General features: G+C 40.5%; 1 protein-coding gene across 5 annotated transcripts in view; it reads left to right on the top strand.

Moving 5' to 3' along the window:
* MAST4 (microtubule associated serine/threonine kinase family member 4) overlaps positions 1–12,316 on the top strand; it is a 543,729-nt gene that overhangs the window by 175,868 nt on the left and 355,545 nt on the right. For all 5 annotated transcript variants that reach the window (XM_032404301.1, XM_032404300.1, XM_032404298.1 and 2 more), the window contains exon 3: positions 8,446–8,570. In XM_032404301.1, the coding sequence (XP_032260192.1) occupies positions 8,446–8,570 (125 nt within the window). The remainder of the gene's footprint in view (positions 1–8,445; positions 8,571–12,316) is intronic.

The following is a 12,316-nucleotide window of genomic DNA, read 5'->3' as shown; positions in this document are numbered from 1 at the left end:
TTGGTGTCTGGATTGCATCCCATGCTTTGACTACCAGCCTCTCAGAAGGCATGCGTACTCTCTCCATTCAGTGTTCAGTTTCCTTGTCAATTAGAGCTCCCTGTATAGGAGGCAGTGATGTCTTTAAGGACTTAGGGTCAAGGCTATGCTTTGGACTTCCCTTGTGCGAGTAAACATACAGTTTTTTTTTTTTTTTTTTTTTTTTTCCTTTTAAGGCAAGAATAGCAGCTTGTATAGGAGTCAGTGAACTTCGATCTCTGGTCACAGGTCTGTTGGTTTCTCAAATTATATTTATTTGTGCCATTAAGAAGAATGATGTAGCAGCATTGCTGATGCTGTCTAGGTATAGTTATTCTTTTGCAGTGGGACAAGAAATTGGAAGTCAGCCACCCATGTGAGAGGGAAGATGGAAGGAACCATGTCTCTGTGTTGTAGTAGCAGCTGAAGATGAATAAAGGGAGGCTCTAATTGCTGGGAGTGTGACAGTCGCTATGATGAGGAAACCAATGTTTAGGAGTGAGCAGTGGAGCAGAGAAGAACATCTTGAGGATGATGGAGTACACTTGAGAACAGTGGCTGCTGACTCAGGCATTCTCCCGGGCTTCAGCCAGTGACTTCTCCTGGCCTTTAACCTTTCTCCATTTCTAAATTTGGGAGTGCCCTGGGAAAAACTCAGTTCCTCTGACTTGTAAATGATTCAAACGGCTCAAGTTATTTAAGTATAATTTGCAAGAGCAGGTGCTGACTTGGTTTAATGTGGATGCCTCCCAGACAGTAAAACAGACTTATTTTTTCTCAGGAAGGTGCATAGTTTTAGCTAAGCAAGTGAAGGTGGTTGTGTGTGTGTGTGTTTTAAGATATACATAACAAAATTCACCATTTTAAACATTTTTAAGTGTCCAATTCAGCAGCATTACGTACATTTACAGTGTTGTACAACTGTCACCGCCATCCATCTCTAGAACATCGTCATCTTCCCAAACTGAAACTCTGTACCCAATAAACGGTAGTTCTCATCCTCTCTTTCCCTAGCTCCCAGCATCCATGGTTATACTTTCTGTCTCAGTGAAATGGACCATTCCAGGAACCTCATATAAGAGGAATCATACAGTATTTGTCCTTCTGTGTCTGGCTTATTTATTTTTTTATTATTTTTTTTTAAGAAGATTTCATTTTTTATTTATTTGACAGAGAGAGACACAGTGAGAGAGGGAACACAAGCAGGGGGAGTGGGAGAGGGAGAGGCAGGCTTCCCGCCGAGCAGGGAGCCTAATGCGGGGCTTGATCCCAGGACCCTGGGATCATGAGCTGAGCCGAAGGCAGTTGCTTAATGACTGAGCCACCCAGGTGCCCCTGGCTTGGCTTATTTAGCATGTCTTGGAGGTTCACCCATGTTGTGGCATGTGTCAGAATTTCATTCCTTTTTAAGGCTGAATCATACTCCATTGTATGTATATACAACATTCTGGTTATCTACTCATCTCTCAGTGGATGTTTGGTTTATTTCCATCTTTTGGCTCTTGTGAATAATACTTCTATGAACTTGGTGTACACATATCTGTTCAGGTCCCTGCTTTTAGTTCTTTTCTCTATATACCCAGAAGTGGGATTGAGCAAGGGAGCTTTTAGTTGGAAGCAGGGAGGGTGAAATAGTGGGATGTCCCTCCTCCCACTTTAGTGGTGGACGTGAACTTTCAGGGAACTACTCTGAGAGCCTCAGCAGATGCTCAGGTCAGCAGCAGGCTGGTAGCCAAAATGTAAAGATTAAAGATGAGGGAGATGAGCGTGTGGCCCCGTCTGCCTGCTCCTGGCACCAGCATGGTGGTAGCTTCACATCGTTCTTTTTGTCCCCAGCCCCTTGACTCCCATATTGCCACGCCCATTCTCCTTCCCTTCCTCCTGTGGCTCCCCCACGCCCCCTCGCCAAAACCCTTGAGAGCAACATAGCTCCTCCCTCAACGGCCTTTCGTTCCTGGTTGGTGCCTTAGAGGGATCAACAAACTTTTTCAGAGTTTTATGTATAACTGAGCGCCAGAAGCCGTATCCAAGGACTGCTTTGTTAGTAGTTACTAGGTCTTATATTCCTTTTGATGGCTTGTTTGTAGTCTAAGAGAAATCACCCAAAATGTAAGACTGTGGACTGACTGCTAAATCTATGTTGCACTTCAGGTGATAAGGAACTTTTTTACTGGAAGCTTTTAAATCTAGTCAGGTACCATTATTCCCAGATGATAAAGTAGTTCTCCAGAGGCTATATTTAATTCTTTATATAGCCATTCTGCTGAAATTATTGCTGACCCGGTATTTTCCTACTTCAGAGGGATACTTCATGCTTCGGGGGGCTTTGAAAACATGTATTTCATTTTTGAAAGCATGCATTTATGGAGGTCTTCTTGTTTCTTGGGATCAGGATGGAAACAAAGGAAAACACACCCCATTAAAGAGACCATATGTAGCCTTCATACAACCAAGGCGCAATGTAGGTCTAGGCTCAGTAATCTACTTATTTTAATATATAATCTTAAAAGGCTGCATATCTTCCATTCTGTTAAGTAGAGGCCCTGTGACCAAAACAGTAACAATAACCAATATAAAAGCCTATTCAAGTAACTCATACCTCCATGATTGAAGCCTGACAAGTTCTTAACATCAGTCTGGCCAACCGATTTCAGTTTTAATCTGGACCTCTATTTATTGCCTCTAAATTTCTAGTTATGTCAGTAGAATATATGTAATAAATGCTATAATAAACATATCAGAATTTTATAAATGTGTTTCTAAAGAGCATAGAGCTGATCACGTTCCAGTTGTAACAGCAAGCTCCATTTGGTATTAAAATAAAGCAGCCAGATTGGTAGGCAAGCTCACCTCTCCTACAAGAAATTAGGAATGGTATTATCCATTAATTTCCACCCTGTGCAGCTGAATAATGCAGTTGACAGATGCTAATTTTCTTAAATTGTAGGCAGCAAATGATGCATGAATCCAACAGCAACACACTTTTTAGAGGCTCTTGGTAGTCATCAGAAAGCGAATTTATATAAAGTTCGATGTAGTCACTACCAAGTATGGTGCGATGTTAGTGCCTTCTAATGACTGCCTTAAATCCATCTGTTGTCCTCTTTCCCTATTAACACTAATGGGGGTCTAGGCAGGAATAAAAACCTCCCATGTGTTGTGCTCACAGACCATTCAATTTATAACATTCATGTGATTCCTAAGGATAAAACTCACGGAAGAATAATGACATCCAAAATCTAACCAGTGACAGGATTACAAATATTTCATTGTATTTGTGTGTGTTCCCTAATTTAATTATTTTTCCAGTGGCTTAACAGAAGTTTATTTCTTGCTCCCCTTATCATTTATTTTTATGGATACAGCTTTTTGTGTTTCTTACTTTTGTAAGTTGATGTTATTGAATGTCCACTGTATGAGGTTTTTTTTCTTTTTGGATTTTAGGAACACCCTGTAAGTTTACCCCTATTTCACAGCTGAGGAAACTGAGACTTGGGGGAGTTCATGAATAAGCGATGGAATCGTTTTTGGGGGTCAGAGTTCATACTCAGCAATTAGGCTGTAGAGTCAACCATAACATAACTGGCAACTTTTATTGTTTTATGTCCTGTTGGGTTTGAAGACTGGATGAGGTAAATGTATGGACTAAGTTGAAAAACTTAGTTCAAACTGAATTCCAGAACTGATCAATTATTGAACATCAAAACGTCTCCTTTGGGTTAGGGTCTGGTGACATAATAAAAGAATGGAAGCCTGACGGAGCGTCTCTCCTTGACCAAACTCTAGCCAGGTTCCTCTGAGCCCTCCTTCTCAACCAGGCCTCAGACTTAGTCAATAAAGACACGAACAAACACCAACATAGGTTCTCACAGCTCAAGGCAACCTTCTTAGCATGACCCTAGTCCTCCTAAAGCGCCTGCCTGAAAAAACTCAAGGCTGTCAAAATTTTTTGTTTGGCCAACAGATAGGTCTTTTTCTCCTAGGCTCTGTGGGAGGGTAGAATCTGAATTTGGTAAATGCCAGCCGGCAGTCAGAGCTGGCCTGGTCACAGTTACGTGGAAGGACCCTGTGTCATTTTTCACTTCCCTCACTCTCGACTGAACCCCCACTGGCTCCCTGCCCTACTGCCTCATTCTCTTACTAAAACACTCAGTGATTGTGTACAAATTGAAGGGGAGTTCAGTTCACACTGGACTCTCTTTTCCTGATGCAGTAGTTACTACTGATTAAAATCTGTCCTTACCACTTTAGTGTTGCACTTGGTTTTCCTTTGATAAGGCACACGTCTGGCCTTGCTGCCAAGATGAGCCTTACACATGGTACAGTAGTACATAAAATGTATGGGGTGGTGGTAGACAGAGGGACTTTGGAGGAGAGGACGCATGGGGGTCCTGTTAGTAGTGGTCTCTGCTTGCTTTCGAGTGCCCTGTGAGAGCTAATGAAACTGAAGTGTTCAAAGTGCTTTGGAGTGAATGGAGGGAAGGGAGGTGGTTCTGTTGCTTGTGCCCCTCCCCCAGTGCTTGTTCTGAGTCTGACCTCCCTTGTGAGGCGGGGCTGGATTCCCTGAGCTAGGATCCTAGCATATGAATTTCCTACACCGAGGATTTATTCGAGAACTGCCCCTGTTTCCATTCTGCTCTCCCACTGGCACAGAGGGAGTCTTTCCCAGTGTCCCCTGCCATGAATTTCATTCCAGGACCGTGGTAAGTGTCTTCATGGTTCCTTTTGGCTCCAGTGCTTCATGGGACCTCTCCTCCCGCTCCTTGCTTCCCTACCCAGACCCACTGGAAAGTTCCCACCATCAGCAGATCCCTCCCTGATGTGGCCTTAGGGTGGAAGGAATGTACTCCTGGCTGGGTGGAGCAGGTTAGATTATGGAGATTATTAGATTATGGAGCACATGTTTTGATAGGAATTGTTAAAAGCAACATTATATAATAGCATATACAGAAATTAATAGAGAATAATTCACTACAACCCATATATCCACCAGCCAGCTTTAGCTAAGCTTAATATTTGCCACATTCTTCAGATGTATTAATATTAAATTTATTAAAGCCACAGGTGAAAACTTAAATTCTTTAAACTTTTAAGTTCGACTCATAGACCCCATTATTGCCTGCATACGATTTTAAAACAATAAAATATTACAGCATTTTCTTCCCTAGGCCCATTCCCCATTTTCTCTGCCAGAGATAACGATAATTCTGAATTTGTTGTTTATCCTTTCCACAAAGAAATATTAGCCTTTATTTTAATATTATTAAATATTTTTCTTTATTTCCTTTGTGTTCTAAGAACACATTGCCCTGTTTTGTTCCTAGGGTGGACATGGGGATGATGTTGACAGAATTAAAAAGTTATCATGATAATGTGAGTGGCGATAGTGTATTGACTGTTTCCCATGTCCCAGGTTGAGTGTGTTAAGTGCATTATCTCATTTAATCCATTCTGCTACCATTTCCCATCTTCTCAGCGATTCTCTCTCTCTCTCTCTCTCTGTATATATATATATATATATATATATATATATATATATAATCTATTTCCACTTAATAACTTAACGACTTAATAGCTGTATGCCCTCTAATGGAGATAATATTACCTAGTACACCATAGGGTCGTTAAGATATTGGAAGTGCCTGGCATATAGTAAGACCTCAACAGATTTTTAGCTATTATGCTATGCTACAAATGAAATTTAAGAAAATCATCTGTTTAGTTTTATTCTTTCTGTTTATATTTGATCAAGTATTGATCAAATAGTGTAGTTTAACTGCATTTCAGGCAACAAACATTTATTGAGCACTTACTAAGGGCCAAGTACTGTACCTGGTACTAGGGATAAAGAAATAAATACCTATTTATTCACCTCAGGAGGGGTTATAGGGAGATAGTCTAACAATTATTTTCTACTAAAAGAAAAAACAAGGACTGATATATAAAATTATTCAGTTAACTGAAATGTTTGCCCTCTAAATTTTTCCATTGCTACATTAAATTCTTCAACTGTTTTTGTATCTACCCTTGGTTTTCTTTAAAATGAAGCATCTGGGGCAGAATAGTGGTGAGGCCAAAGTAGATTTTCTCCATGATGTAAACCTTGACATCACACAGCCTCTGTGCCTTCTGTCAGGCTTCCTTCTGAAATATGAACAAAGAAAATATAAAACACAAAATATAGGAAATAGAAGGGATCAGAAGAAAAAAAATCTATGGATTCTGATCACTGGAGGTTGGTATATTTTTAACAGATGTCCGTCAAAGACCGTTATTTCTATGTTAAATCATTTATTCGTGTAATACTGATTTTAGTTTTCTTAAATGCAGTCTATAGTTTTCCTGTCCTTCTTTATTAATGTCCTGCTTTTGGATCTAAAGGGGGCAGATTGCCCAAAGCCCCTCTTAGTCCAGCTTTTAGTTGATGTTTTAAAATAAGGCAAGGAAAAAAAAAAAGTTCTGGACTTCCAATTCTATGACCTTTCCTGCATAAAAATAGGGCTGAATGTTTTTGAGGTGGTGACCAGAATCACAGAGAGTAATTACATTTGAATTTTCAGTAATAGAGTTTATGCTTCAATTAATTGGCATTTGCTATATGTATTTGTTTGAAAAGGTCATAATCTATTCTGTGGGGTTGGAGGGAGCAGGTAACAAAAATCAGTATGATTCCATTTTTGCAAGAAAATAGAGGTTACAGGAAGAAAGCCTGGTAGAAAATCACTGAAATGTTGATAGTGGTTTTCCTTGGTGTGATTGTAGGTGACTTTTTTCCTTTATATATATGTTTACACTTCCTGCTTGTGAGTGAAAAGTAACCAAACCTAAGTGAAAAAAGATACTTACCATTTTTACTACTGTTATGGCTAAGTAGCTAACATTTACTCAGCGCTTTACTTAGAAAATTCTTTTAATCCCCTCAGCAATTTACACAGTCCCATTCTCCCCATTTTAGAGATGGAAAAACCAAGCCCAGGAAAGGTTGGCTAACTTCCTTCCCCATTTGTCACCAAGGCAAGATGAAGATCTCAAAAGCAAATCTCGTTTTCTCTGGAGTCTGTGCTTTCACTATATAATATAACGAAAGAGCAGTTTTGGCAAAATAAGTAATTGTTTGCTTTGCAATTAAAATACAAATTTCTGAAAGCACTGGGATGAAAGCATTAGACCTCTTCACATGGACAGTGATGGGAGCTGTAGCTCGCTCCTATACTTTGATAGTACCAGTGGTCACCATGCACACTGCTAGTAAATCAGTTAGTATATGGCAACAGTTATTAACCATGGGATATGCTTGTTGACTGAAGTAAGAGCGTGAGGCTCTTTTACAAGGACCAGACCTGCTAGGGAAAATCCAGATGTTGCTTCTGCTACAGGGCACCCAGCCACATGTGCTGCAATCCCTCATGTTTCTGAGAGGAATGTGGCTGGATGCCGCCCGCCCCCTCAACCTTGAATGAGGTTCTGTGGGTTGCCTGCCATCTTTTCTCTTTGCCAATGTGTTTTTTTTTGGGGGGGAAAGAAGCGCCCACTTGTTCTTTAATCATTCATGGGATACTTACCGAGCACCTGCCATGGCCAGTCATTATGCTAGTATTAGTGTGAAACACATGAAAATCAAACATGTTTTCTATTTTCGCTGAGCTCCATTGCTGCATGAATATTCATGTCCATCCTAACTCCCTGAAGTCAAGGAACCTTACTTCCTGTGCGTTGGTAACTAGTTTAGTCCTTGTGGTGAGGAAGTAATGTAATGCAAGTTGGTTCGCCTGTTTGACTGTTGGAGGCATATACACATACATTAGAGTTCAAGGTTGATGTAAATAGCTCCGTGAACCTAGTCTGACATTGATGTCCTGATGTATGCAAATGGATACCACGTGTGTCCTGTGGACATGGTTGGGTGACCACCAGTTCTTCAGAGAGCGAAGCTTTGAGAATGAGGCAGCAGCCCCATTTCACCATGACAGAATTCTAGTTCTTCCTTTTGTTGGTCATGATCTCTACTTTGTCAACTCTTTTCTAGTTGATCTTGAGATCATTTTTCGTATTAGATATTTAAAAAGTCCATTTGTAAGTGCAGGTTTACTTCAATGATGCTGAGGATGCTTTGTGTATTTATATGTATCCTCAAGAAGTTCCTGTGGAATAGGCAGAAGTAACAAGATACTTGATCCTGCCCTTGCTGAAAGCTGCCGATGCCAGAGCTGAAGAGGTTTCCTTGGGTGTATGTGGGAAATCAGGGTCAGAACTAGGGACTGGGTCCCCTGACTTAATTAAAACAATATTCCTCTGGTTGCGATGAATAAATGTAAGGAGTATGATAGAAGCAGTAGAGAAGGAATGGCCAAGAAGGGATTTGCCATTCTCACAGAAGTGCTGATGTTCTGCCTGCCACTTACACTGTCTTCTCTTTCACCCCAACAGGGAGGTACCTCCTTCCAAACCCTGTGGCAGGGCAGGCCTGGCCAGCCTCCACGGAGACATCCAACCTCGTGCGCATGCGCAGCCAGGCCCTGGGCCAGTCGGCACCCTCGCTCACCGCCAGCCTGGTGAGTGTCCTCTGCCGGTGTCCACGGTGCCTCGATGTGGTTTCATCTCCCCACCACCCTAGGCACTATTTTAAGTGTATTGAGTTTAACTAGGTTTGAACTTATCCACATTTAACGTGAAGCACTGTGAAATTTTTTGCACTGAGTGTGCTAATTTTTTCCAAGTCTCCTCTCCACGCCCCCACCCTATTCTGTAGTGTTTCTGTTACCTTGGCTGTCTCCTCTCTTCCCTCCAAAGAAATGAAAATATCTGAGTTTTTCTTAAATATTTTCTTTATTTGAAAATAATTTCAGACTACCAAAAAGTTGGAAGAATATGAAAAATATGTAGAACATATTGATCCAGCTATTAATTTCCTGCCAAATTTGCTTTTTCTCTCTCCTTGGATATAGGCTGAGGTAGATATATACATATGTGTGTATATACGTATCTATGTACACACACTCCGATAACTGCTTGAACTATTTGAGAGTAAGGTGTGTCTCATGACCTTTTGTTATCACAGTCAGAAATGTTGGTAAATTTATATTGACTACAAGCCTTTTATCTACTCTCCATTCTGTATTTCATTTTTATCAATTGGCTCAATCGTGTCCTGTGTGGCATTTCTCCTCCAGTGTAGGATTCAATCTAGGGTCATATATTGCATTTAATTGTCCTGTCTATTTTGTCTTTATTAATCTGGAGTTTTTCCACAGCCTTCCTTTGTCTTTTATGGCATAGACATTTTTGAAGACTATCCTCCCCTTCCCATTTTTAAAGAATGGAATGTTTCTCCTATTACACGTGCCTGATGTGTCTGATGTTTCCTCTTTGTGAGGTTCACATTTTGCATTCCAGACCAGAATAGGACATGGGTGGTGACGTGTCCTTTCAGGGCTTGCCTTCTGCAGGCCCATTATGTCCATCTGCCCCTCATTGTGATGTTAATTCCACCCCCCCCCCCCGCCGCCCCACACACACACGCACACACAGTCATGGTGTTGATGTCTCCACTGGAGTTAGACTTTTAATCTCACCATCAGTAAACATTCTGTGGGAAGATAAATTTTGGGCCATGCGAACATATTTCTTCCCATCAGAAATTTCCCCTAGATTGCCTTTCCATTGATGATTCTGGCCTGGACCCTTCTTTTTTGTGGTAATTGAAACTGGTTGCGTTATCCCCACCTCAGGACTCTCTCCACATTTACTGGTTGACCCATGGCATCTGTGTTTATGTATTTGTTTGCAGCTTGGCCTCCTGCATTACTTGTTCACTTCTTCCAGTGTTGATCTTGATTTTCAACCCCGATGCTTCCTAGAATTTTGTTTTCTCCTGGGCCTGTTCCTTCTCTCCTTCATCCTTTGGCACAGCCTAGAAGTCTCTATTTAAGTTATTTTTGGTGGTAGGGTTGTATGTTTTGGGAGTAGATTTTAAATATCTTTTACTGGTGGAGATGCAAATAATATATTATGGTGCCTTATAATTTTATGCATTAGTAATAAATTAAGTTGGATATTTGAGAATCATTCAATAATGCAGAGAGATTTGATTTAGGTCAGGACTCTAATCTTACTTTTGCCACTCGATAGCTGTATAAACTTGGGCAAATCACTTAGTTTCTCCTATTTTATCAACTCAGCTGCACCTGCAAGATGAAAAAAGGTATTTAAGCAGTCTCTGGAAATCAACTTTGGAATCCCCTGATTCTACTTCTAGGATAATAAAGATTGTGAAAACAGTGAATAATTATCCCTAAAAAAGTTTCAGAATATTTTATGACTTCAAAATTGACTATGGTCTCTGAACCAAAGTTCATCTTTTTCCTCTCATGAAAATTTTAGGACTTATATTTAAAGGTACAGTTAAAATGATGATAGTTACAGTCAAAATGAAAAAATCATAAAAAATTAGGAAACTTGGGGTGCCTGGGTGGCTCAGTAGGTTGAGTGTCTCCCTTCGGCTCAGGTCATGACCCCAGGGTCCTGGGATCGGGCCTGAGTTGGTCTCCCTGCTCTGCGGGGAGCTTGCTTCTCCCTCTGCTTCTGCCTGCTGCTCCCCCTGCTTGTACTCTCTCTCTCTGTGTCAAATAAATAAATAAAATCTTAAAAAAAAAAAAGTTAGGAAACTGAAATCAGGGAAACCTACCAACTAGAAAGTTAAATCAAAAGTGAAAGAGAACAAAAGTAGGAAAGAAGCTTAAGGGGTCAGTTTAGAAAGTCTACCCAACTAAAACTAGAAACTACCAGAAAAAGAATTAATTGAAAACCATTTGCCATCATCCCATCCCCAAGTTCAGTGTTACTTTTCCTTCTTGAGGAATTTTATCAAGAGCTTGTCTTACTGAAAGCATTTACTTTTTAAGGAAAGAGGGAAATGCCTCACAATTAGTGATTTTTTTTTTAAACAAGTGCTTTTTGGGTCACTGCAAAATTACTCTTAACACTCAGATAGTAATCCTGTATGTTGATTGCCAAGTAAATGATTCTGATTAAAACAATGCTGTTAAAAGGAATATATCTCATCTAATACTGGTCATCCCATACTCAGAAATGGATTCATTCATTGGTAAAACACATGTCAGGTGACCTAAGATACTTGAGAATGAGATAAAAAGGTAAAGAGAACTATTAATAGAAAACACGAAAGAGTACTCCTCAAAATACGTCTGATGAAATTCTTACCGAAGAGTCGTTTAATTATTAGCTTATCAGTTCTGTGAGTTTTTATACTATTTGCTTGACAGCAAAACTAGAGAAAGTGCTGAAATCCCATAGGCGGCAACTTAAAATAGCACCTGGCACATAACAAGTCTCAAATGTTAGCAGTATTACTACTTCTGTTAGTAACATATTATGGGTAAGCTTGAGTACGGAAGCCAGACTGCAGTTAACCATTCACTCGACAGTGAAGGCTCATCATGTCTTTCCTTCAGAGAAAGACTTCAGAAAGACTCATCATGTCTTTCCTTCAGAGACTTCATTACTTCCTGATGGTAGTCAAAGGAGAACTATTTGCAGACTGTTTGACCAAGTCTTCTCCCCCTGCCCGCCCCCCCACCCTTCTCTCCTAGTAAGAGCCGTAGCCGCTGGAGGAGAGTTGCCAGGCAGAGCACCATCTTGATTTCCTCGTGGTTCTGCTATCTGCCCAGCTTTCTGGGCCATATCGCTTATTTCAATATGTCTCCCAGTGCAGGCTAATGATTTTTTCTGCTTTTGGTACCCTTTGCAGACCATTAATCTGTTTCATGTTTCTTGGATTGGATTACATCTAAATTATCTTACTGATTACAGTTAACTATCTCTATAGTGATAGAGAATGATGGTTGAGAGATGGAAATGCCCTCTTAGAACTCCTTTTTTTTTCTTTTCCTTCTAAACAAGTGATGTGTCACGTGATGCACTGAACTGTAGAAAGTGCTTCACTCTGATTCTCTGTCCAGGCCACTATTCTCAACTCCATTGCCCCTGTCTTAGAACTATAAGTCACCCTTCCTCCTGACAGTGTTTATCCTGGTGCACATTTGTTGTAGTTCTTTGTGTGGGCGCTTTATATCCTCTGCTAGACTGCAAGCTCCTTGAGGGCAGAATTCCTGTCTGCTCTGACTTTGTCCTCCTCACTGCTCCTGGCACAACTCCTTGCACATAGGAGGTATTCAATAAATATTGTTGATGGAATGAATAATTATTCCTACAAAGTGACGGGTGACTCTACTTGCAAGGCAAGAGTGATGATGTGATTCTCTGTGCTATAATGGGTGGT

Source organism: Phoca vitulina, unplaced genomic scaffold (genome assembly GCF_004348235.1).
Source record: "Phoca vitulina isolate PV1807 unplaced genomic scaffold, GSC_HSeal_1.0 scaffold6, whole genome shotgun sequence".
NCBI classification, from domain to species: Eukaryota; Metazoa; Chordata; class Mammalia; order Carnivora; family Phocidae; genus Phoca; species Phoca vitulina.
Note: the sequence above shows the minus strand (reverse complement) of the source record. Positions and strands in the feature narration are given on the sequence as shown.